The sequence below is a fragment of the Salvelinus fontinalis genome, chromosome 18 (genome assembly GCF_029448725.1).
Source record: "Salvelinus fontinalis isolate EN_2023a chromosome 18, ASM2944872v1, whole genome shotgun sequence".
Taxonomy (NCBI): Eukaryota; Metazoa; Chordata; class Actinopteri; order Salmoniformes; family Salmonidae; genus Salvelinus; species Salvelinus fontinalis.
The window spans coordinates 21,698,117-21,725,606 of NC_074682.1; the positions used below are offsets into that span (position 1 = coordinate 21,698,117).

The following is a 27,490-nucleotide window of genomic DNA, read 5'->3' on the forward strand; positions in this document are numbered from 1 at the left end:
GCAGTTTTCCTGAACAATCAATAGTGTGTTTTAGGAATGATTCAGTAAATATAGCTCTCCCAGAGGCCCTTGAGTTGTTTGAAAACAGGCTTCCAGCTGATCTTGTCTGAAGTTGCCACATGTCATAATGAATACTGTGTTTCAGTTTTTCCCTAATTTGAATACAAAGCAGGATGAATTAATTGGTCAAGCAGTTATTTGTAACTTGTGTAGCTTTCAAAGAAAGCATACCATGTTGGTGGGTACATGACTGTCTGCCTTTCCACTGATGCAAATACCAGTGTTAGTAGCTGGCTCAGGTTTTTGAATGTGTCTCTTACTGCCCTTCAGTCACAACAGCAAGACCACCACCTGGCTGGACCCCCGCCTGGCCAAGAAAGCCAAGCCCCCAGAGAAGTGTGAGGATGGAGGTAAGGCTTCAGGACCTTAGTGGACCATACAGTACATACGTACATAAAGCTCTTACAGCTACCACTACTACTACTACTACTACTGTACTGCTACTACTACTACTGCTACTTCTACTACTGTACTAGTACACACATGCAGTTTTACGCATGGTTATGCCCCCCAGCCCCTGCCTTACAGCATACTGTGCATTATTTCACACATACGGACAGCTCATCAAATATAAATGACTGCATTTCTATACAGACAAGCCTGTACAGAATAAAAACATGCATCTTGTTTGCAACAAGGCACTAAACTAATCATCTACTAGAAAGTCTATGGCAAGACCTGAAATGGTTGTCTAGCAATGATCAACAACCAGTTTGACAGAGCTTGAAGAATTTTGTTGCACAATCCAGGTGTGGAAAGCTTTTAGAGACTTACCCAGAAAGACTATGCTTGCAAAGGTGCTTCTAAAAAGTAATGAATCAGAGGTGTGAATACTTACAGATGAAGTCGGAAGTTTACATACACTTGGGTTGGAGTCATTAAAACTTGTTTTTCAACAACTCCATACATTTCTTGTTAACAAACTATAGTTTTGGCAAGTCGATTAGGACATCTACTTTGTGTATGACACAAGTCATTTTTCCAACAATTGTTAACAGTCAGATTATTTCACTTATAATTCACTGTATCACAATTCCAGTGGGTCCGAAGTTTACATACACTAAGTTGACTGTGCCTTTAAACAGCTTGGAAAATTCCAGAAAATGATGTCATGGCTTTAGAAGCTTCTGGAGCTTCTGGCTAATTGACATAATTTGAGTCAATTGGAGGGGTATCTGTGGATGTATTTCAAGGCCTACCTTCAAACTCAGTGTCTCTTTGCTTGACATCATGGGAAAATCAAAAGAAATCAGCCAAGACCTCAGAAAATAATTGTAGACCTCCACAAGTCTGGTTCATCCTTGGGAGTAATTTCCAAACGCCTGAAGGTACCACGTTCATCTGTACAAACAATAGTAAGCAAGTATAAACACCATGGGACCACGCAGCTATCTTACCGCTCAGGAAGGAGATGTGTTCTGTCTCCTAGAGATTAACATACTTTGATGCGAAAAGTGCAAATCAATCCCAGAACAACAGCAAAGGACCTTGTGAAGATGCTGGAGGAAACAGGCACAAAAGTATCTATATCCACAGTAAAACGAGTCCTATATTGACATAACCTGAAAGGCCGCTCAGCAAGGAAGAAGCCACTGCTCCAAAACTGCCTTTAAAAAGACAGACTACGGTTTGCAACTGCACATGGGGACAAATCAAATCACATTTATTTATATAGCCCTTCTTACATCAGCTCATATCTCAAAGTGCTGTACAGAAACCCAGCCTAAAACCCCAAACAGCAAGTAATGCAGGTGTAGAAGCACGGTGGCTAGGAAAAACTCCCTAGAAAAGCCAAAACCTAGGAAGAAACCTAGAGAGGAACCAGGCTATGAGGGGTGGCCAGTCCTCTTCTGGTTGTGCCGGGTGGAGATTATAACAGAACATGGCCAAGATGTTCAAATGTTCATAAATAACCAGCATGGTCAAATAATAATAATCACAGTAGTTGTCGAGGGTGCAGCAAGTCAGCACCTCAGGAGTAAATGTCAGTTGGCTTTTCATAGCCGATCATTAAGAGTATCTCTACCGCTCCTGCGGTCTCTAGAGAGTTGAAAACAGCAGGTCTGGGACAGGTAGCATGTCCGGTGAACAGGTCAGGGTTCCATAGCCGCAGGCAGAACAGTTGAAACTGGAGCAGCAGCACGGCCAGGTGGACTGGGGACAGCAAGGAGTCATCATGCCAGGTAGTCCTGAGGCATGGTCCTAGGGCTCAGGTCCTCCAAGAGAGAGAAAGAAAGAGAGAAAGAGAGAATTAGAGAGAGCATACTTAAATTCACACAGGACACCGGATAAGACAGGAGAAGTACTCCAGATATAACAAACTGACCCTAGCCCCCCGACACATAAACTACTGCAGCATAAATACTGGAGGCTGAGACAGGAGGGGTCAGGAGACACTGTGGTCCCAGCCGATGATACCCCCGGACAGGGCCAAACAGGAAGGATATAACCCCACCCACTTTGCCAAGGCACAGCCCCCACACCACTAGAGGGATACCTTCAACCACCAACTTACCATCCTGAGACAAGGTCGAGTATAGCCCACAAAGATCTCTGCCACGGCACAACCCAAGGGGGGGCGCCAACCCAGACAGGAAGATCACGTGAGTAACTCAACCCACTCAAGTGACGCACCCCTCATAGGGGCGGCAAAGATCGTACTTTTTGGAGAAATGTCCTCTGGTCTGATGAAACAAAAATAGAACCGTTTGGCCATAATGACCATCGTTATGTTTGGAGGAAAAAGGGGGAGGCTTGCAAGACGAAGAACACCATCCCAACCGTGAAGCACGGGGGTGGTAGCATCATGTTGTGCGGGTGCTTTGCTGCAGGAGGGACTGGTGTGCGAGCAAGGAGGCCTACTAACCTGACTCAGTTACACCAGCTCTGTCTGGAGGAATGGGCTAAAATTCACCCAACTTATTGTGGGAAGCTTGTGGAAGGCTACCTGAAACGTTTGACCCAAGTTAAACAATTTAAAGGCAATGCTACCAAATACTAATTGAGTGTATGTAAACTTCTGACCCACTGGGAATGTGATGAAGGAAATAAAAGCTGAAATAAATCATTCTCTCTGCTATTATTCTGACATTTCACATTCTTAAAATAAAGTGGTGATCCTAACTGACCTAAAACAGGGAATTTTTACTTGGATTAAATGTCAGGAATAGTGAAAATCGGAGTTTGAATGTATTTGGCTAAGGTGTATGTAAACTGTATTTAAATTTGACATTTCTGTATTTCATTTTCAATACATTTGCAAAGAATTCTAAAAACATGTTTTCACTTTGTCATTATGGGGTATTGTGTGTAGATGGGTGTGAAAAAAATATATTCAGGCTGTAACACAAAAACATGTGGAATAGGTCAAGGGGTATGAATACTTTCTGAAAGAACTGTATGTCTATTTCTTCAACATGGAACGAAGCTTGTTTGCGTCACTTGAATGCCAGGAGTACCAGGAGTGCCAACTTGTTTGCCCATCCATTCCCAGGGTGTGTGGCTGTGATGTGGGCTAAGTGTAGGGAGAGAGTGGGGGGTACGAGGGAGACACAGGACCCTGGTCGGTTGTTTCTAATGGATTTTTAAAGGCAGGCAGAATGCTAGTTGGTGTACTGCCTCTGAAAAGCAACTCCAAAGCTCTCTCTTGCGTGAAGAGTGTTTTTTTGTGGGCTTCATGTGCTCACCAGAGCTTGATGTACAGTACAGCAGCCATTCTAGCCAGTCTGCCTGCGAAAACTGCAAAATGTCAGTGGGGGCTTTTTTCATGCCCATTTTCTCATGCTTAACTTCCCTGGTGGGAAGAAAACAAAGCAAACTTGTTATTCGTCTTATACCTGGAAACTCCAGTATCGCCCAACTGTAATGTGTACATAAGCATTGTATCTCGTGTCTGCTGGTCTCTTCTCATCACTATGCCCTGTTATCCTGCAGTACTGTACATTTGCATGTTTTGTGTGATAGTAGTTGAACACAATGCATCTCTTCCTGTATCCACAGAGCTTCCGTATGGCTGGGAGGAAATAGAGGACCCACAGTATGGAACATATTATGTAGAGTAAGTCTGTTCACTCTGCCACCACATGAATATCTGATATATCCCCCAGCAATACCATATATCATAAACTAACTATAGGTACAGTATACATTCTATATAGATAGCAGGGATACCATGTGTTACTAGACATGTGGTGTACTGCTCGGGAACCATCAATTTGAGAACAATACTATTCCATGATCAAGACTCTTGTATTGGTTTTCCAGTGGGTGGTAAACAGAAGCTCTGTTGGTAACATCACATTCACCCAGGTGAAAACACAGCAATGATTGTGAGTGTGAGTGTCTGTGTACAGAAGGTGTTCTGGCTGCCCCAGCAAGACATCTCTGAAACCCAGCCATTATAGCAGCAGTAGGTATAGGAGGAGGGTTGTGCGAGTTATCAAGGAGGGAAGGAGAAGGAAAGGTGGCTGTTGTGATGACAAGGAAATTAAACGCTTGCTTTGTTTTATTACTGGTATTACATAAGGGTCCCTCCTAGGCAGAGGCTGTGTGTGAGAGAGAGGAACCCATACTGTTTGTTTCAAAGGCAAATGGACGGGGCCGTTTTGCCGCCGGTGTTCCAGTTCAAAATGAACTCTGTGTAAAACAATGGCTTTGTTATGCCAGAGGGACAGACTGTTTACATTGTTAAAGATAAGAAAAAGTAGTCAGGAGTTCATCTCTAGTTTTATTCAACTAACATGGTATCACTGGTCACTTTAATAATGGAACACTAGTCACTTTATAATGTTTACATACTGTTTAACTCATGTCATATGTATAAACTGTATTCCACTCCGACATTGCTCATCCTAATAGTTCTATATTTCTTAATTCCATTCTTTAACTTCTAGATGTGTGTATTGTTGTGAATTGTTAGATACTACTGCACTGTTGGAGCTAGGAACACAAGCATTTCCCTACACCCGCAATAACATCGGCTAAATATGTGTATGTGACCAATACAATGTGATTTGATTGATTTGAACAGTCCAAACATTAGGCATAGACGTGAAGAGGACACTAACGCCCTTGCATCTGTATAAACTTGCTATCAACAGCTCACAGAAGAAACACTGGGAAAGCTATGTAAAAATACCTATTGTTAATGGATTGAGAATTAATGTATAGTGCCTTCTATCACCCCAGTGCATTCTAAGACATGCTATAACCATTCATAACAGTGCTTTCATTATGAATCACACACAGGTGGTCTGCAGAATTACACACAGATGGTTCAAGGGATCTTGTCTGTGTCAGTAAATTGGTGTCTAACTATTTTAATCACATAATAGATTGTTTCTGTTTCAGTCACATCAACCAGAGAACCCAGTTTGAGAACCCAGTCCTTGAGGCTAAGAGGAAGCTGAGCCAGGAGACTACTGCCTCTATCCAGCAGGGGGCACCACCTCCCCCAGGTAAACATTAGTCACCTCACTTTGTCTTCACCTCACTCCTTCAGCTCTGGACATCTTTCTTAAGGCTGTTATATATCTAAACTCAACAATGAGCTTCCATGATTGCATGTTGACTTCCTACATCTCAGTCATTCTGTGTTGTGTTGAATAGGTTTGCAGTGGTGGAAAATGTAGCAGCCATGACCTCGCTCATGGTTGTAGGAGAGTTATCGTGTCAAGTGTTATCATGCATGAATAGCCGTTCAAAAGTAGCCATGTATGATCTACTCTGTCCAAGGGATGGCAAGTTCTCTATACTCATGCCAGAGTTGGCATGTAAGACAAGCCACTCTTCTGCCATAATAAACCATATGAATTAAATATGCTTTCATTACAATGGATGTATAATACATGACAGCGCAGGGAGTACAGCTTGACATTCATGTTCTGCTGCTGAGGAGTTCACAAATGGGTTGGTTGGGAAGGGGAGCGGCTGTGACAGCTGTTGGAACAGCACATCTTAATAAGTGCCAAGCATAACAAGACATCTCTCAACTAGTTAACTTGCTATTTCTAGCCAGGTGGGGAGGGACTGAGACAGCCATCTTCCCTGTGATTGCACCATGGTGTGGGTTGTCAGAAGGTTACTATGAGGTAACCAAAACAATGGCAGTTGCACCTCAGGCTACCGAGAGTTTTCCAAGCTCAGAGATTCCCAGAGCAAGTAATGCAACATAGAGGCCCGTCTGCAGTGTTTACCAAGGATCTGAGTGGAGACCATCAGACCTCAACTTGGATTGACCTTTTAGAAATTCCTAAAGGTCCCTTACCAACAGTCATCTTCAACAACATGTGGGACTACAGATTCCCACAGTGCAATACTACACCTTCTGGACCTACTGACCTTGGTCTATTACTGTATTTTTGGGATTAGAGTTTGCAAGAAAGGCATTTCACTGTACTTTTGCACGTGACAATAAAACTTGAAACTGAAGCTATGTATCAGACCAGACCCTGTCTGTTTAGGTGATATGGTTACTAGTAGGTCTGGCACAATTACCATACTGTATAACCATGTAACCGACAGTTATGGATGAAAACCGCCATGAAAATAAAATAACCGTCATAACTGTGTGTGTGTGTGTGTGTGTGTGTGTGTGTGTGTGTGTGTGTGTGTGTGTGTGTGTGTGTGTGTGTGTGTGTGTGTGTGTGTGTGTGTGTGTGTGTGTGTGTGTGTGTGTGTGTGTGGAACGAACCGCTGACTGAAAACGGGACGGCCGGGCATATGTGCAGTTGAGTCCGTTTTGGCTGTAACACAGGACTCCTAATAACATGATGAAACCTTTTTGCTCCTTGCTGAAACAAGCAAACTAGTCTTCTGTTGCCTAGGCAGCAACAGCACACATAGAATTTCAGCACATGCAGTCAGGAGCGGAAGAGATGAGAAAATTTCCCCCAAAAATATGCTATTTGAACAGTTATTACGGTAACGCTGTCATTTGGCTGGCCAATTACGGTCATACAAAATCCCATGATCGGCACTGCCCTAGTTGCTGGTTTATTTGAACCGAAGGCCTATGAGATGCTCTTTAAGCAGTGTTTTGACAAGGCTCCCCACTCCAGCCTGCCTAGAGAGCCCTAGTAATCCCTCTGCATTTCAACTAGACTGACACTGACAGCCTTATATAGCTATTATTCATCTCCACCCTTTTAACCTCTACCAGCAGCTTCATTTTAATCACATGAACAAGACTGTCTATGGTCATGTTGACTGTTGTCTGTGGTGAATTGTACCAAACATTATACACATCATGGCTGTTGAGAATGATTTGGGTTCCTCTGTTCTGGCCTTCAAATGCTGTCAGCATTTCATCACATAGAGATCTCTGGAGTCTAATACACACACATGCACGCATGCACACACACACAAACACGCACACGCACACATGTTAAATGACAGATTGGTTATCACTGTCACAGTTTGAAAAGCATTCATCATGTGATTATGAATGTGATTATGTAAATAAGATTCTCTTGATCCATTGAACAGGACAGCTAGAGTCCATCCACATTGTATTAAACCCCCCTCAGCTCTGAGCAGCACTATGGGCCATACAGTACCATACAGTCACCACAGGGCTGTTTTGCTCTATCATATAGGACTGGAATGTATCGAAATGCCACCTGAGGCAGTGAAGCGGGGAGAAAAGATGGTATGCTTCTGCTATAAAGTGCTGATAGGACAGTAAAGCCAGCGAGGTAAAAGCTCAGCTGGCCCATTTAATGCTGTATGACCCTGACAGCCTGTTATTTACTGGACTGTGTGTCCACGGTCGTACAAGGGGATATTTATGCTGCCAATGACCTAATGTTGTTCCTTACTAAAGTTATACAAGGCTCCCCTGACAAACCTCTTTTTCTGACTCACTGGCTCTTTTGGGAGAACATGAAAAAGGGCCTCATGCCTAACTGAACAATTTCTGAGGTGTTATGTCACTGTTTGAATCAACAGCATGTTAATGAATTCCACAATTCACATCAAATTACTAAGCTACTAAAGGTGTCATTAAATATTTTGTCTGTTAATGTTTTAGTTATCATACAGGGCAGTGTTTTAGACTGTCGTGTCTTTGCTATCATTAAATTGAAGACTTATAGTTTTTATAAAAGATTCCTGTAATTAGGGATTACGCTATCACTTGAGTAATAACGTAACTAATTAACTATGAATTCGAACGCACCAGGGAAAGTTATTAGATTACAAAGTTATAATTTCCCAATATAACCTTTCAGATATTTTCATATCTGATCAATAGTCTTCTAATTAATGATTTATTTACTCTACCTGTAACGGTAGTCCTCCTCCTCTTCAACCGAAGAGGAGGAATAGTGATTGAACCAAGGCGCAGCGGGTTGTGATGACATATTTATTTACAGAAAAAACGAAAACACAAACTTGACTATAAACTAACAAAACAACAAAACGGAGTAGACAAACCTGGACATGCGAACTTACATAAAACGCAGAACTCACGAACAGGAAAATGACTACACAAAAGACCGAACTTACAAACAAACCGAACAGTCCCGTATGGTGCGACAAACACTGACAAAGGAGACAACCACCCACAACGAACACTGTGAAACAACCTACCTAAATATGACTCTCAATTAGAGGAACGCCAAACACCTGCCTCTAATTGAGAGCCATACCAGGCAACCCTTAAACCAACATAGAAACAGACAACATAGAATGCCCACCCAAACTGACGTCCTGACCAACTAACACATACAACAAACTAACAGAAATAGGTCAGGAACGTGACACTACCTCGTCAGTCTCATTCCAAACGTCGTAAATCGTTGATTATCTGCACGAACCCAGTCTTCACTATGAGTCATCCATACATCAATTGTCTTAAATCATTTATTTATTACTAACTAATTAATTCACAGAAATGCATAAACAAACAAAAAAACTTAAAATAGTTACATGAAATGATGGGAGCAATATGCCCTAGTGGGCTGAACCGGCATGGCGGCTTGTTAGACAAAAGGGATGGATGGGGGGTCGATTCAGAAGTCACTACAGAGTATACTCTTTATAACAATTGACATGCTAATCCTTACACATGAACGCTCACTCATTCGGGAACAATTGCAATCAATATATATATATTTACGCTCATTGTTTGTGTCGTCTTGATCGTCGGAGAGAAGTTTGTTTTGTTGGAGCTCCTTCTGTCGTAGCTATTGTGGATTGTTCAGAGTGACATTCGTTATAGAATGCTTGTTTCGGCGGTTGTCTTTCTTCGCGTTCAATGATACCGAATTCCTAGCTGCAGACTAGTAGTCAATATCAAAGACTTATTCTCATTCGTCTTAAGAGTTTAACCACGTGGTATGGTTAAAGATTCACCAATGGTACTTTAACCTTTCACGGGTACCTACCCTGGGTCCGGGTGCACCCCCCCCCCCCCCCCCCACACTGAGTAGCATCGCTAGCATAGCGTCACAATTAAATAGTAGCATCTAAATATCATTAAATCACAAGTCCAAGACACCTAATGAAAGATACAGATCTTGTGAATAAAGGCACCATTTCAGATTTTTAAAATGTTTTACAGGGAAGACAAAATATGTAAATCTATTAGCTAACCACGTTAGCAAAACACACCATTTTTCTTTGTCCACCATTTTCTCTCCACCAGTAGCTATTCACCAATTCGGCTAAACTAAGATATTGATAGCCACTAACCAAGAAAAAACCTCATCAGATGACAGTCTGATAACATATTTATGGTATAGGATAGGTTTTGTTAGAAAAATGTGCATATTTCAGGTATAAATCATAGTGTACAATTGCACCCAACATCACAACTGACTAGAATAAATACACAGAGCAACGCGTATTACCTAATTACTAATCATAAAACATTTCGTAAAAATACACAGCATACACTAATTGAAAGACACAGATCCTGTGAATACAGACAATATTTCAGATTTTCTAAGTGTCTTACAGTGAAAACACAATAAATCGTTATATTAGCATACCACATGTGCAAACATTACCAGAGCATTGATTCTAGCCAAAGAGAGCGATAACGTAAATATCGCTAAAATATATTAATTTTTTCACTAACCTTCTCAGAATTCTTCCGATGACACTCCTGTAACATCATATTACACAATCCATATAGAGTTTGATCGAAAATGTGCATATTTAGCGGCACAAATCGTGCTTACACAATGGAAATACTGTCCAACTACTCAAGCAATCTGCCCGGCTCCATCTTTAAAATACAACTATTTTTATCGAAAACTATTCATAAACTTGACTAAAAAAATACAGGTTGGACATGAAATGAAAGATGCATTAGTTATTAATGCATAGTTAGATTTAGATTTTTAAAATTAACGTTACTAGACATACAGTGTGCGTTACAGCCAGACTAGTGCCGCAATAACGGCGTCACTATTCACCATTATTGAGTTTACATTTTTCCACATAAAAATGGAATAACATCATAAATAGCTCTTACTTTTCGACGAGCTTCCATCAGAATCTTGGCATGGTGGTCCTTTGTCCAAAAGAATCGTTGCTTGGTTGTAAAACGTTGCATTCAACTTCTGATATAGCAGCTAACAATAGCTAACAATAGCTATTTTGCCCCAACGTGTCCAAATCCTCAAGACACAATACTGAGGAAATTCCGAAAAATAGCAATATACTCGCATAATCTGATATAACTCGGTTTAAAATAGCTTCGTTATGATGTTTCTAACACCTATATCAAATTAAATTACAGACGGATACATCTAACGTTGGTAAATGAGCGTTTGAAAATGGCATCCTGAGGTCCCTCACTGCGTAATGCTCAGCTTCAAAAGGAAGGCGTACCTCACTCCTTGGCCTTTTATAACCTCTGAGAGCTACCTAGGAATCCCATTCCACTTCTCATTGGTTACTGACATCCAGGGGAAGGCGGGTGCAGTTCATGTCGTTCCATAGGATACACACAGACCTTTAAACTGATCTGAGACCAGAGCTTCGCTCTCAGACCTTCGCAGTACCTGTCATGGATTTCGCTGTAGAAAGAGTTCTGGGTCACCCACAGACAAAATTCCAACGGCTATAGAAACTAGAGAGTGTTTTCTATCCAATAATTATAATAATATGCATATTGTACGAGCAAGAATTGAGTAGGAAGCCGTTTAATGTGTAGTGCAAATTATGCTAATGCGAAACAGCACCCCCTATAGTTGCAAGAAGTTAACCTTCGTTCTCCTCCTAATGGAGGAAAGCATGGTCTAAATGGTAATTTCTTAAAGTTGGCTTTTATTCAGATAGCAGAGAGGGGTGGTTCCATGGTCTCTGACCCAACTGGCTCAGGGGCGGTCCTTGGATTTAGTTCAAATACATATTACACAATTATACAAACAGTATCATACTCACTCATTCATTTTATACAACACACAGATGTAAACCTCATATCTGAGGTTATTATATAAACAGCGGTATGGTAATGTGGTCCCACAGTCTCACATGAGTTTCCCACGTGGTGACAAATGGACCGGTTCATAGCTGGACTGTCCACCGGTCTTTCATACTTTTGCAGGAATATGAAATATGTTCGTACCCCAAGTTCTGTGAGGTGGAAGAGAATTCCTTTGTCCTGAAAGTTTACCCTCTCTCTTAATACTGTTTGTGGTGGGGGGGATTCTCAGGAATTTACGACATCTCACTGTGATCACCGCATGGGTTGTGGTGGAAAGGGAGAGGCAGGGAGAGGGGGATGGGGTTTGAAGTACCCAAGCAGGCAACATCATGACAAGTCAAAGGAACTATTGTTTAGGGCAGCTTGCTGTGTTGACCTGGCAGGGAAGTTCTTGTTGCAGTGTGGTTAATTGCTGACAAAAATGCATTTCAGGATGTTCGAAGAGCTTTTAGCTATACTGTAGTGAATAATATTGTACCTTACTTGAGAGAGTTGCTATTTTTGTTAACGTTTGAAACGTTGTCTTGAGGTTGTTACTTTGTTACTATGTTGTTGTTTGTCACACCTTATTTAGCTATGCAACTTGCTCTAACTCTCCCACTCGTACACATTCACGTTTCAGGTGAGCAGGTTGCATCAGGCTTCACCCCGGACCCATCCCAGCTGCAGGGAGAGATGTTCCACACTGCTCTGAGGAAGAGCTCCCAGGGCTTTGGCTTCACCATCATCGGGGGCGACCGCCATGATGAGTTCCTGCAGGTGAAGAATGTCCTCAACGACGGCCCTGCCGCCATCGATAAAAAGATTGCCTCCGGTGAGTAATACACTGCTGTGCTGAGCTGTGGAGAGCCACACACTTTCACCAGCTCAAAAGAAAGCTAGTGAACCTAATGAAAGGCATGTTGGTCCCTATAGAGGGACTGCACTTACCCTAACACTTCCCTAAGAGATGCAATAGAAAGAAAGAGCAAGAATTCTGTCAGTTTCATTTTCAAGGGGATCATTCTGGAGCAGGACAGGTTATGGTGGATTCTGTGTGTAGCCCTGTATCTCTGTTGCACACTCTGATCTTCCTTTAGCTTTGAGGCTATCTGGGGCTCTGCATCCTCAGCAGCTTTGCTTGTGTGAGCTGAGAGACCAACATGCCTTTCCTGTTTGACGACGGTTGCTGTTCTCTGAGCTGGACGTCAGGGTGAGATGTAAAGGAAACATACCCATCTCTCTCCTAATGATCTGCCTGGAAGCACTGCAAGTTGGGTTCTGTTAGAACAATGGAGAGAGGGCGCAGAGGAGGGAGGGAAGGAGGGAGGTGGCAGGAAGAAGTGAGGTAAGAAGGACATGAGATGAAAGGGATGGGGGAGAGATGGGAGGACGAAGGAACGTGGAGAAGAGGGGTGGCACCTGTTTGACAGTCAAGTCGAATAGAGGACTTTCTGATAATGATGATCCATCTGAAAAATAATTTAGTCCGTTACAAATAAGAGAGTCACCTAGCTAACAAGCAACTGTATTGCCATAACAACCATTACATCTCCCATGGGTAAGTCTGTATATGTTTACTGTTTACTAAGGCTAGTTTTCTCTCTCTCCTCTCCTTCTCCCTCTCTGGTCTTCCCCCGCCAGGCGATGTGATCGTGGAGATCAACGGGACATGTGTGCTGGGGAAGACCCACCCTGAAGTGGTGCAGATGTTCCAGTCCATCCCAGTGAGTCAGTACGTTGACATGGTGTTGTGCCGCGGCTACCCGCTGCCCCCAGACGTGGAGCCAGACAGTGAGGACACACATCCCCTACCTTCTCAGCCCCTGCAAGGGGGCGAGGTAGTGACGGCCGTGCCCCTCATCAATGGCCAGCCCCTGCTGGTGAAGGATGACGTGCTGCACGGCTCCTCCCAGGAGCTTCACTACGTCACCACCGACGCCAGCGGACGGCCCGTGGTGGCTGCCCTGCCCAACGGGAGGCGTTCTGAGCAGGGGGGAACAGGCCTGTTGCAGCCCGAACTTGTGAGTGTGCACCTGGTGAAGGGCCCAGGCGGGTTTGGGTTTGCCATCGCAGACTGCCCCCTGGGCCAGAAGGTGAAGATGATCCTGGACGCCCAGTGGTGCCGCGGCCTGCTGAAGGGAGACGTGATCAAGGAGATCAACCGTCAGAACGTCCAGACACTAAGCCACGCCCAGGTGGTGGACATCCTCAAAGACCTGCAGGTGGGGAGTGAGGTCAACGTGCTGGTGCTCAGAGGAGGTGAGTCTTGTTAACGCTGCCTTGTGTTACATAACACTAACACTGTGACTGTACTGCTGCGACATTACTTTTGCAATGGCATTAGTGTGATAGTGATATCACTGTCAATGTGACCTCAACAGTATCCCTGGGGAGAGAGGTCAATGTGCTGATACTGACAGGAGGTGAGAGAGTGGGGCAACTACCACTCACTCACACGCACGCACACACACACACACACACACACAAACTGTGTCTGCTGTAGGTGAACACGAGGGATTGTTGCTTCTTTGGCTTATACGATCTCATAGTAATGACAATTGTAGAGACCCCCTATGCAAACCAACCCACCCTTCACATGTACACTACATGACCAACAGCTCCTACAACCATGATTCTCGTTGAACATCTCATTTCAAAATCATGGGCATTAATATGGAGCTGGTCCCCCTTTGCTGCTATAACAGCCTTCACTCTTCTGGGAAGGCTTTCAACTAGATGTTGGAACATTGCTGCGGAGACTTGCTTCCATTCAGCCACTAGAGCATTATTGCGGTTGGGCACTGATTTTGTAGGATTAGGCCTGGCTCGCAGTCTGCGTTCCAATTCATCCCAAAGGTGTTCGATGGGGTTGAGGTCAGGGCTCTGTGTAGGCCAGTCAAGTTCTTCCACACCAATTTCGACAAACCATTTCTGTAAGGACCTCGCTTTGTGCACAGTGGGCATTGTCATGCTGAAACAGAAAATGGCCAACCCCAAATCGTCTAAAATGTCATTGTATACTGTAGCATTAAGATTTCCCTTCACTGGAACTAAGGGGTCTAGCCCAAACCATGAAAAACAGCCCCAGACCATTATTCCTCCTCCACCAAACGTTACAGTTGGCACTATGCATTGGGGCAGGTAGAGTTCTCATGGAATCCGCCGAACGCAGATTCTTCTGTTGGACAGCCAGATGGTAAAGCGTGATTCATCACTCCAGAGAACAAGTTTCCACTGCTCCAGATCCAATGACGGCGAGCTTTACACAACTCCAGCCGACGCTTGGCATTGCGCATGGGGATCTCAGGCTTGAGTGCTGCTGCTCGGCCATGAAAACCCATTTCATATACAAAAGTCCACATACTTTTATATATACTGTATAATGTACCTTTCAAATATCCCTCTAAACACCTCTCTGTATGCACAGATCTCTACCACATCTCCCTGTACAGGATATGCTGTATCTCTTCAGGCTGTTTCGCAGTTCTGCTGAGACTCTCTCTCCGTCAGGCGTTCATACTGCAGTCTGTTGCAGGCCTAGGAAGAGAAGTTACATAAGCAAGGGGCTCTGCTCTGCCTGCTCTGCTCCTGGGGAGTGAGGGAGGGGAAAGCACCCTTCAAACGTCTCCCACATCCATCTCCCGGCATCCTGGGAAAATCGTACACAAGTCGATGAACGGATTGTCTTTGATCATCATCAGAGGCGCAGAGGATTTCTGCATGCTTCTATATCCGTGGCCCTTAAAGAGCCAGAGCTAATCGCTGTATGGCACTGGGAGTGGGAGGCCCCAGGGGTCTCCTCCTCACGGTCCTCCTCCCTTCCTCTCTCTTCCTCTCTACACTTACACTCCCACCCTCCACCCCCTCAACCCTATCCCTCCCACCCCACACACAAAGAGCATGACCCTGCAGTTGGAGCAGCCTCCACCTTATTCAGGCAGTCCAGCGGAGGAGCTAATGTCAGATTTAACCCTCATTAGAGATAGGCCCTTGGGTGAGAGGCAAAGGCCTGAGAGAGAGAAAGAGAGAGAGAGGGAGAGGGAGAGAGAGACAAAAAACATACTGCATTCATCTTATCATCTTATTTAATGTACGCCATGTCCTTGATTCTCGCAATAGAGCTGGATCTCCCGGTTACACCAGGGTCCATTAACCCTTTTACGCTTAGCAGACGAACAGTCATCCTCTGTAGGCTTCCAGAGAAGTGCATGCTGGTGAATCCATTTAATGCTGGAGCCACATTAAGTGTGGGTACAATCTGAGCGCGAGAGATGAAACGTGTGGGTGTACTGTACAGTTGACAGTAGAAAGCATTATTGGTCATTGCATTTCATGCATGACTTTCTCTCTCTCTCTCTTTCTCTTTCTCTCTCTCTCTCTCTCTCTTTCTCTCTCTCTCTCTCTCTCTCTCTCTCTCTCTCTCTCGCTAACTCTCTATGCTATACTAGTCCTCCTTCATTTAGGTCCCCTCTCTCTCACATGAACATATCTCCAATTTATCTTTAATAACACAGTAATGACATGCTCCTTGATGGAGTATGCAACAGCACTGTTTTATATCTCCTGAGTCTAGACTATTTAAACACAGTTATTCCTTCACCATTCTCGTTCTCTGTTAGGGAGGCAGTGCCATCTACTGGCTGATGTCTCATTGGTGCAAGGTTTTCTAAACATTCTCATGACTCATGCTGGTGTTTCTCACAGGTCATACATCTCCTGTGAAGAGCCTGAAACCTGTGAGTAAAAGCAGACAATGTTCTATAATACTCTGTGTTTTACTATTTTATACCTTGGCACTTATCCCTCATTTTCATATTAAAGCCTTTTGTCCTTTAGCTAACCAGCAAGCCCCGTTGCATCACATTAAATGATAACTACCGGTATAAATTTGAATATTGATTATGTTTCACGCGGCCTCCTTTTGTTTGCTTTCAAAACGGTCTTAATTACTTCCATTCAGCATTCATTTTCTCAGCCTTTTGTCTGGGGATTTCAATGGTAATGAAGCATAGAAGCCTCTTTAGATAAGATTGTATATTCGTATGACAGCTTTAGATGAAGCTGGCCTTTTCCACAGAATAAGCCTGTCAGTGCCATAGGGAAATCTTCTTACTCCTGTGGATGTTAAATTACATTCAAATCCCATTGGCCATTGGTTTACCATCAAGCTAGCGGGGGTAATGTGAAGGTAATGTGTGAGCCAGCAGTGGAATGACCTTTCACTCTTTTAATATTCAGTCACCATTACATCCTGTGCTATGTGTCTGGGTAATGAAGTATATATAGACTGTGTGGTCTTTAATGTGATCTAACTGTGCTGTGGCTGTGTCTGTGGCTCTGTGACCCCGTCAGAGGCAGGAGATGACAGCTAGCACAGAGACTCTGGACTGTGTCACAGACTCTGTCTCCCAGGCCCTCCCATACCATTCCAGCACCTCAACCCTGCGCAACGACTCACCCAAACGGGACGCCACAGAGATGTACCTCAAGTCCAAGGCCCTGCTGGAGAGCAAGCGTGAGTGCACATCCACCGACAGAGTCTGGTTGTAGAGGAGGTCTAGTAACCTTATGCTCAGTTATATTCCATCCATAGCTTTGTAGTAGTAAATGGATGCCAGTGTTTCATTTGTATGTTCATGACCGTCTATTAATGGTCACCCTACATTTGTGGATCCAGTATCAATGTGAGCTATAAGATAAGCCTGTGAGTTCACCCTGCTGACTGGATGATTGAATGGTGTTCACCTCTCTGATACCCTATCTAATCCCTGTAAACTGTCCACAGAGCCTCACACCAAGGACTTGGATGTGTTCATCAAGAGGGACCAGGAGACTGGCTTTGGCTTCCGTGTTCTGGGAGGAGAAGGTCCAGAGCAGCCAGTGAGTACCGAAGTATGAACTTCCTCCCTGTTAGATTATCTTTGTACTTTTTTAACACTATAGACCATGTTTCTTGAGTGTTTCTGACTCAGAGTATGACTCTCTCTTTGACAGGTGTATATTGGTGCCATCGTGCCCCTTGGTGCAGCTGAGAAGGATGGGCGTCTGAGGGCTGGTGATGAACTCATAGGCATAGATGGAATCATGGTCAAGGGCCGTTCCCACAAGCAGGTTCTGGACCTGATGACCAACGCTGCCCGCAACGGTCAGGTCATGTTGACTGTGCGTAGGAAAGTCATCTACAGAGGTGAGCACTCACTGACTGCCTGTAACCTCTACGCCTTGGTCACTAAAACACACACACACGTTTGATACTACTCTTCAGTCTATATTCTCCCTGTGTTTTTCAGATATGACTGAGGAGGAGGCAGGGCTCCACATGGCTCCAGTGTTGGTGAACGGCTCCCCCAGACTCCCTCGAATCCAGATGCCCAGCGTGCTGGACCACGAGTCCTTCGACATCACCCTCCACCGCAAGGACAGTGAGGGCTTCGGCTTCGTCATCCTCACCTCTAAGAGCAAGCCCCCACTAGGAGGTGAGAAGGGATTCGATGCCTAGCACCCCACTGCTCATCCCAGACACAACCAAACACACACCAGTCTCCTACAGTTCAAGCTAGACCAAGCCATTACAAATAATATAGCATCATATCACCCAAAGTATGGGAACAGAGTTTAAAGGAAAAGAGTATTACTCCTTTACTAATGAGTAATTGAGTCCCTCACAGACCTATTGTATATTTCTGACTGAATACATTGGGTGGGATGGGTGTGTTATCATCAGACATCTCTCTCTTTGCAGTGATTCCTCATAAGATCGGACGCATCATCGAAGGCAGCCCTACTGACCGCTGTGGCCTGCTGAACGTGGGCGACCGCATCTCAGCGGTCAACGGGCGGTCCATCGTGGGGCTGTCTCACAATGACATTGTTCAGCTAATCAAGGATGCTGGCAATGCTGTCACCCTCACCGTGGTCCCTGAGGATGGTAAGCGTCACCAGTAGTATCACCCATGAGATGGGACTATGTTGGTCTCCCTGGTATTCCCAGTAATATACCTACTACTGTTTAGGATGGTTGGTTTGTGTTTGTGTCCTCATACGGGTGTGACTTGTATTTGTGCATTCTAGAATACAAGGGTCCTCCCTCTGGAGCCAGCTCAGCCAAGCAGAGCCCTGCCCTTCAGCACAGAGCTATGGGTCAGAGGTCAGCCATGCAGGAAGAGCGGTAAGGCCCTGATCTTACTCATTAGTACACCAAAACATTGAATAAAACCCTGCTTCAGCATTTAGCAGAACAACCCAGAGACTTAAGTCTGAATGATTGATTAAAATTGCTTTGTTCTCTGTGCCCCCCAGCAGAGACACTGCTGTGCATTATTGAAGATATACATATAGTAGTGTGACTGAATGCTGTTGTCTGTTCTAGTTATAACCTAGATCTGGAGGAGAAAAGGGAGGGAGTCACCTGGGCCGACTACAAAACTCTGCCTCTGAGCGAACAGGGAACAATGTGTGTTACAGGCCCCAAACAGGCAAGGCTCATTTCGTTATTTCTGTCATTGTTTGTGTACAGTGTTTAGGGATTTTACATGAATTAAATTGACACGACTCAGAAAAAACATCATTATAACTTACAGCTTAAGTTGTGTGTGTGTGTGTGTATAATGTGTGTGTGTCTGTGTGTGTGTCTATGTGTGTGTGTGGTTATGTGTATGTGTGTTTGTACGCATGCGCCATGCAGGGCTGCATCACGGTGGAGCTGGACCGGGGGTCCCGGGGTTTTGGCTTCAGTCTGAGGGGAGGGACTGAGTACAACATGGGCCTGTACATCCTGAGACTGGCTGAGGAGGGGCCTGCTTTGCTGGACAGGAGAATCCACGTAAGTCTGACCCCCGGTGCCATAGGAAATATCCACACACGTTACTGTTTGTGTTATTCAATATCATTATGTCTTACAACAGACTAATTACATGTGTAATAACATGTCTTGAATAATAACATGGCTTGTTGCCTTTGGGGATTTGATCATCTAAATGTGTTTTGTTTGTGTATGTTTATCGAAATGTAATGTTTGTGTATGTATGTAGGGCGGCAGGTAGCCTAGCGGTTAAGAGTGTTGGGTCAGTCAGTATTCGAAAGGTCGCTGGTTGGAATCCCCGAGCCGGCTAGGTGAAAAATTTATCGATATGCTCGATAACCCGAATGCTCCTGGATAAGAGCATCTGCTAAATGACTACAATGTAAATGTATGTGCAGGTGGGAGATCAGATAGTGGAGATCAATGGAGAGCCGACCCAGGGCATCACCCATACCCGCGCCATCGAGCTGATCCAGGCTGGGGGCAGCAAAGTGCAGCTCCTGTTAAGGCCAGGGCAGGGTCTGGTACAAGACAACAGTAAGTACACAGAAGTCTAGAACTACAAGATAAGATATAACTTTTTGTGGTATGAGATGTAGAATGTTTGAACATGTTTGTTGATGCATGTTATAACATGTTGGTAGCATTTAACAAGGGTGTGCTAATTAACATGAGATGATGCAGCAATGCTTTGTACACACATTACTTAAGGATTTAGCTATCCCTGTTAACTACTTTGTTAATTCATGTTAATTCATGTAACCTCTTAGCTGTTAAGTCCCCCATATGGGGGACATACTTTGAGTGGTACTGGACTGGTTCCGACTGATATTTTGGTGTACAAAGTGCTCTGTGAACAAACAAAGTAGGGTCCCATGCCTTTTAGTGCCTTTTAGTGCCAGAAAGCCCCATCTGTCTGCTCTGCTCTTCCACTCTCTCAACGGAGCTGACTTGAAATGTCAGGTTTCACACCCCCCATTTGCATAGGGACTGACGTGTCACATTTTCTGGCATATCCAGACAAATAATCGATTTACACTTCCTCTGAGCAAGTGAGCCCAGTCTGGGGGCATATGAATGGTGACAGTCTAGCGGATCCAGCAATTGTGGTTTCATCTCACTGTGATATGCAGATCTCTCAACATGGAAAAAATACTAAAACATTTCATAGAATTAAAACAATACCACTTTCTCTTTGTCACAGACAGACTAAACACTTCATGCTTAAAGTTGAAGTTGTAACGAGTCTGCACACATTTTAATGGTGTCTCTGTGACACTCAGTGGACGTGTAGGAGAAACGTATCTTTCGACAATATTGTGCTGACACTAAGTATGATCATATTTATTTTACAGTTAAAAGAAATGTGAAATCTTATAGTAAGTTGTTTATAATTCGATTTGTACTATATTTAGAAAGCATTTCAGTCATTTCAGGCCCTTTTGCCCCATTTTTGTTGAATAGGAAAAAATGTAAGGATTTTTCAGATTTTCATAATATTTGTACTATGTATTTGAGCTTATGTCCTTAAATGTGAGTACATCTCAGCAATTTATAACTATTTTTTACAGAAAGGTGAGTTCTAGACTTTTCTAAAACTATGCAACATGACCAGTTATAATTTATGGCCATCTCATGAAAAATAATTAAGTTTGGGTATGTATATTTAGGCGGAAATCTAAATTAGCCCTATCATAAAGGCCCAGTGCAATGAAAAATGTGATTTTTCTGCATTTTATACATATTTCCACACTATGAGGTTGGAATAATACTGTGAAATTGATAAGTGTAAGGGCTGAAATTTCAGCCTGTTTTGGTGGGATGGAGTTTTAGCCTGCCTTGTGACATTACCCATGTGGTAAATTAGTTAATAGACCAATAATAATAGTTTTCAGTCCCCCCCCCCCCCCCACTCAGACCACTCCCAGACAATCCTAGCAAAATGATTTATTGAGAAATGGCCAAGAAGCTATTTTTGTTCTTTTTTGACCATTTTAATTTAAAAAAATCACGGTAAGGTACTTCATTGTTATCCAGAAATTATTTCATATTGACATAATAATTATTTATTTTTTAAACGCTGCATTGGCCCTTTAAAGGAGAAGTTTGCTTTTTTACAAAGACATTTTTATTTCTCAAGTTTAAAGTTTTATTAGTCGTATGTACGGGATACGCATGGCATACATCATCCAAATAAATTCTTACTTGCAACAATAAGAAATAGTAGGTCTTTAGATGTTGTACACATGAAATTGTGTCATTCCGAACTTTTTCCTGAACTTTATATTCCATTTTGTCCGACTCGAGCTGTTTCCCCTGTCCAGCTGTTCCATTCTCCGTGTAGCCTGCTGCGAGAATGGACAGAGAAGTACGCTCGAGTTGCCACCAAATGGAATAGAACGATCCAGATAAAGTTCGGAATGACACAAATTCATGTTCTAAAGACCTGCATCACTCCACTGAGAGCTTTTCAATTTCTGAAAGGACATATTTAAGTGTTTTTTAGCCTTGTACTGTACAACCAGGATGAGGAAGTGAATCACTGGTTTGGGTAACTTTCTAAAAATCTAGTGAAATCACATTAAAAAAATTGGACCCTCCTATAGCATTCCATTCACTTATTAAAAAAAAGCGAGATTTGGTTGTAAAAAAGCAAAATGCTCGTTTAATGTGAAATGTTATCCAAATTGAGTGCCTGTATTGGGGATGCTTATTTCATGAATTGAGTCCTCTGCTGTCTACTGTATAACTGCTTACTCTTGGCACTTCCTCTCTTCCCCCTGCTGCAGGTGATAACGTTCCCTCTACTATGTGCTACTACTCAAACGAGCACCACCACTAACCACTTCATTGCTTTTACTGGCCTGTTCTCTTTTACCTTGGTAATTCCATTCTCATTTCCTTCTTGCTTCCTCCTTTCATCTGTCTAGACTAGAAAATCCAAATTCTGCTCTTGTACGTTACTTGTTACAATCATGATGATCTGTGAGCCTCTATATATATATATTACATCTGTGTAATAACATATTTTACTTCTAGGTAAGTTGGATCCAACCGTCACTTCACCCACACGTTTTCCTAGAGAGGCGCTTGTCTCCGAAACGTCACTCCTCTCTTCTCCGTTCTCCACCTGCAGCTCCGTCTCAGGTTCCTACCCTTTCATCAGTGAGACCCCCGACTGGAACTTCCTGTCTCCCCTAACACCCCACCCCCAGACCAGCAGGGGCACTGGCTCAGTGAAGTGGAATGGGGAGCGGGCAGACAGGCAGGCAGACAGGCAGGCAGACAGGCTCTCTCCCATCACGCCTGAGCAGATCAACCTCTATAAGGTCAAACCAGGTCATACCAGGTCTAAAGACTCCAAGGAGTCCAGCAGCCCAAAGAAAACAGGTGAAACATTCAAAGAGCGCTCACACAGCCCCAAAAAGGCTGAGAGGAAGACCCGGGAAGCAGTGACAAGCAAGGACAGGAAGGCTTACCCTCAGAAAGGAAGTCGGTCACCCAGCCCCAGAAAGTTCCCTCGAGAAGGACACGAAGTCTTGAGCCAGCCACACATAAAGAAACAGCAGGTACAGCAGAGCACATCAAAGGACCTTTCCAGCAAGGAGTCCTTTGAGAAGATCAAAAACTGCAAAAGGGAGGATTCAAAGAGCAGGAAAAGCATACAGGAGAGAGAGGGGGGAGGGGGAACTACCAAGGCTGCCCATGAGCAGGCCAGTATTCCAAAGAGGGTTGGGACAGAGTCAGGACATCACAGGCCAACTCCTCTAGAGACAGGGGCAAGGAGAGATATTCTGAGAGACGGGGAAAAGGAAAAACGCAAAGAGGAGAAAAGGAAAAAAGACACAGGGGCTTCCTCAAAAGAGGAAAAGACTTTAACAGATTCTGGAGCCTATACAACAGAGGAAAGCAGTAGAAAATACTCTGTGTTATCCCCAACAGAGGAGAGGATCAGAAAAGACACAGGGTCCTCCTCAAATGACTTTAAGGAGGATGCTCAGAGCCAAAAGGGTCATATTAGCCCTGGACCCTGGAAAGTGCCCAGCTCAGCCAGAATCCTCTCCCAGGCTGAGGTGCTGCGTGACCTCACTTGCTGATACATTATGGATAACACTGTGCTGACGCATAATCACACAGACTTGAGCTGTACTACAACATGCTGTATATTGTTGGTCAGTTTTTTTCTCAGATGAGGGATGGACGAGGAATCACAACATTATTGGCCATGTGTCATGTCCAGCTGTATCCCTTAAGAGGTATTTTTTTAACCTCTATTGGCCTTTGACATTGTGAATGGCATGTGTCGCCAACGCTGTCAGCTCACTTCCTCTCTTCCTGCCTTGTGTGCTGCTTCAGACATCTCTGATCTGGGCTGTATGCATGTTTGGTATGTTCAGGGCCCTGCCAGTCAGTGACACTTCAAAAATGTGATCATGTGCCAATTCTGGGACGTCTTGTTGAATGAATAATAACCATGCCTCACCCATCACAATGCAATTAGTATCCCATATGCATCCAAGGTGAAAGGTCTCCAATCCACTCAAAGGGTGGCTGTCAGTAAGAGTTGTATTTTCATGTTGGATATCTACAGCAAGGGCCTTGGGACTGGTCATTTGACATTGCACTCTTTTTCCAGGGGATTTGCTCAACTGCATGCAGTCCATATGTTTGTTTTATTGCACGCCTTTTCCACTCCACTGAGGAGGAGCCTTTCTCCTGATGTGCAAATACCGTTCTGACCTGAACACCATGTAGAGATTTCAGACTTTATTAGCTTTACCAAGGATTCTAGACTGTTCTAAGACATGATTCCTGAATACAAAATATATCATTACAAAAGACCAGAAACTTGTGGTTTGAGATATTGTTCATCATGTGTATGATATTGTTTACCATGTTTATGATAATCTATGTGTAACTTATTGAAATTATATATATATACATACTGTATGTAGCCATACTGAGGCATTCCATGTTTTGATATAGAGTACATAGGTTCATCCTGAATCATCTTGCACCATCCTTTCTAATGCATTTTACTGATAGCAGCTGCCATGGGTCTTCATCGTTCATGAAATATATACAGTACAGTAGCTACTACATGCAGATTGCCATATGTGTCTGAAGTTGCCATTGCTCCAAATGTGTTATATTGTTGAAATACTGTATATGTGAACATCGTAATTTTTTACGGAAACTAACATTGAGGTGTTTACCAATATGAATTCCATTGCACTACACCTTTACTTGTAGGATTACAATATGACCAATTTTGTTTATTTTCGGAGAATCTTGATTCCTTTGAAAATAACCATTTAGGATGCCTAACATTGTTGCCATTTTAATACAGTGCCAATAGCACCGATTTTGATAAATAACTTAAGTTCTACTGTTGATGGCCAATATCATAATTTCAAATAGTTTTTCTGCAATTCATTTTGGCGTGTGATTGTGTTAAACATCAGAGTTGGCTAGGTATGGCTGCATTCAGACAGAAATGTAATATCTGTCAAAAACTGATTGAGTATATTGTTTTTGTATGGGGTTCAAACATTGTCGGACAACGGAGTGGACATAAGTTGTCAAAAGTTGTCCGTCCAGGCGCTACAGCGGTTTTGGATCAAGACATGTTTATAACTGAGCTCAGGGAATGCACTAAAGTAGCAAATGATGACGTGTGATAAAGTTAAGATTTCACAGAGCCAGAATTGACCGGATATCAACAGTGCTCTGAATTTGGTCCAGTGTGTGATGATAGAGTGGAGTTTTCTATACAGTAAGCACAGACTCTGAAGGTCTAGGCCGCTGATAGGACATACTGTGTAAATTATGAGCCAACCAGTGGCGTTTTCTGTGCAATAGATTGTTGGTTGAATGAATGACCACGCTCAACCTCCACTGTTTCTTGAAGCTGCTAGTAGCAAGTACATGTTACAAACCAGAAATAGTTCATTAATGACTCGTTGTACTGACGTATTCTGCACCGTTGTATGCCCCCTCATATTCATTTATACCCAGTCTCATGTCTTGTCTCTGTATCATATTGTGGCCTTGCATTGCTTTAATAGAAAAAGGAATCCTTGTTGTCTTTCTACATTATGTGGGTACGGTAGTTGTAAATGTTTATATATTGTACAGCACCTTTATAAATATTCGCTGAGTGCTCTTTCGGGAAGAAAATAGAGATATATAAATTGCTCCATTATTTTTTTATGTAAGAAAAATAAGATTCTAAGTAGTTTAAAAGAAAATGACCTTGACATGGTGTTCTGTTTATGCACTGAAAAAAATAAAGTTTTACTGAAAACATGTATTGTAATGGACTGGTCCAGCCATAGTACATATTCCAGTTCTCTTTGGCTCTAGAATTGTGACTTTTTAATGTAATTTATCACCCCTGACTAAAACTGTACATCCTACAATTCAGCATACTGCTCCATCATATTTCAAAGGAGGTTTCACAGGCTGCTGTTACCATGGTGGCAGAGCTCCAGTTGTCATGGCAGCCGACAGCCTTGATGCTGGGACTGGAGAAGAGCTAGGCTGCTTACCTGCCTTGTGCTGCTGAGAGAGAGCTCAAAGGAAGCTCACGCAAGGACTGTGTCCAGTTCATCACCAAAGTTCAGTCTGAAAGGGCTAGCTGCATGCTTCAGGAGTCTGATTTTCATGACTATCCGGCCTCACAGAGATTCATACATTAAAGGAGAATGGAGAATCAGGATTATTTGTCTCTCTAAAATATAATATATAATCATATCACATTAAAGATAGAATTCTTAAGTGCTACATACATTTTTGCAACATAAATTAATGATTTATGCCAATTGATTCTTGAAGAATATAACTTATAAAAGCCTTGTGAGCTTAGTTCAACTGTCGAACCCCATCAAAGGGGTATACTACAAAGCAGGATCTATGAGTTAGTCAGATAACTCCAATACAAAAACAGAAAAAACGATTGATTTTATGGTTCATTAAGAAAGCTAAACTTAGTTATGTGTTTTTGAGTAAATTAGACCGTGCCCATTTCAAGCTTATCTTTCTAAAAAATAAAAGGTTTTATCCGAATATTTAGGCAAGTTAGCTGGCTAACTCCTTGATCCTGCTTTGTAGTATACCGCTCAGAACCCAAAATATTAGCTGTTTTACTCCAATGTTTGTAAACATTGTAAATGTAAACAAACACTGTATAGCCTCAAAACATGGTTAAAACTATAATGTTGATATATAATATTAAATTCATAACTCTGAATTTTAGAGTGATTACATTTCTCCGGGCCCTCCCTCAGCTTTTTACCAAAACCCCATTTAATATGACAACTTTGTTATTGTTTCAATTAACCAACATCCACACAGTGGTTCTTTTGGCGGTGTAAAGCGGACATTGCCATTGGCTGCACGTAGTCGCATTAAGAAAAATTCCATGCAGCCATGTTCACAAGTTTGAACACTCGAATGTGATGTAATCTACATCTTGATTAGGCCGCTAAACATTTTTGAGTCATTATTTCTATACAGCCTACACGTTCTCGTTATGAAGTGGGACGGATGTGGCTTTGTGACAATGATCAAGAGGAGCTCCTCACCGATTTGACAGCTCCAATGCAGTTACAGCTTATGACGGCTCAATCGGAAATGATCTTGGAATTTATACAACAGAATCTGTAACGCTTCAGATTTATAGATTGAATAGAGCCCTAGGCTTAAGGATTCTAGCTTTAAAGTGGCAATCCACAGTTTAAACAATAACAAGACTCATCGTCGGAGCAGAAGGAAGATGGCGGATGGCGATATGACGCGAGGCAGAAAGAAGGGCGCGAGGTTCAAACCCAAACCAACATCTGCGAGATACAAGCTGAGTACTTTCTCATTTGAGTCAAGTACAGGAGAAATTATTACATGTTACACTCCTGAAAACCCTGAGAAGTCAACGGATAGTCAGCCCTCAGAATTGAACCTGACAGAAGTGAAGAGGAAGAACCTGCGCTTCCGAGCCTCACCCCAATGATCAGGAAAATGCCCAAGATGATTGACCCAGTGGGAGTACGTTTTGTGGAGAAAGTGTATCCATGCCTTTTGGCCAACCCGTTTGTGGTATCAGGCTGGGTGAGTAAGGAGTTGGGTTCTGTCAATTTAGTCAAAGTATCCAGAAGTGAACTTGTGTTAATCTTTTATGTGTCTGCTGACCAGAGGGTGAAGGCACTACACGT

The 27,490-nt window shown here is 43.1% G+C and overlaps 1 protein-coding gene across 3 annotated transcripts in view; it reads left to right on the top strand.

Annotated features, from left to right (window-relative positions):
- The window catches only part of LOC129815141 (membrane-associated guanylate kinase, WW and PDZ domain-containing protein 3-like), a 164,176-nt gene extending 138,587 nt beyond the window's left edge, over window positions 1–25,589 (top strand). The window contains exons 6-22 of one of the 3 annotated variants that reach the window (XM_055868566.1): window positions 331–410; window positions 4,060–4,117; window positions 5,410–5,516; window positions 12,120–12,311; window positions 13,121–13,738; window positions 16,184–16,215; window positions 16,832–16,994; window positions 17,265–17,371; window positions 17,474–17,666; window positions 17,770–17,955; window positions 18,222–18,407; window positions 18,551–18,647; window positions 18,849–18,954; window positions 19,164–19,301; window positions 19,679–19,817; window positions 22,070–22,162; window positions 22,320–22,409. In XM_055868566.1, coding sequence (XP_055724541.1) covers window positions 331–410; window positions 4,060–4,117; window positions 5,410–5,516; window positions 12,120–12,311; window positions 13,121–13,738; window positions 16,184–16,215; window positions 16,832–16,994; window positions 17,265–17,371; window positions 17,474–17,666; window positions 17,770–17,955; window positions 18,222–18,407; window positions 18,551–18,647; window positions 18,849–18,954; window positions 19,164–19,301; window positions 19,679–19,817; window positions 22,070–22,122 — 2,455 coding nt within the window. In that variant the 3' untranslated portion in view covers window positions 22,123–22,162; window positions 22,320–22,409. Of the gene's footprint in view, window positions 1–330; window positions 411–4,059; window positions 4,118–5,409; window positions 5,517–12,119; window positions 12,312–13,120; window positions 13,739–16,183; window positions 16,216–16,831; window positions 16,995–17,264; window positions 17,372–17,473; window positions 17,667–17,769; window positions 17,956–18,221; window positions 18,408–18,550; window positions 18,648–18,848; window positions 18,955–19,163; window positions 19,302–19,678; window positions 19,818–22,069; window positions 22,163–22,319 lie in introns of all 3 variants that reach the window. The other 2 variants (XM_055868564.1, XM_055868565.1) reach the window with 2 other exon arrangements.
- The last annotated feature ends 1,901 nt before the right edge of the window (window positions 25,590–27,490 follow it).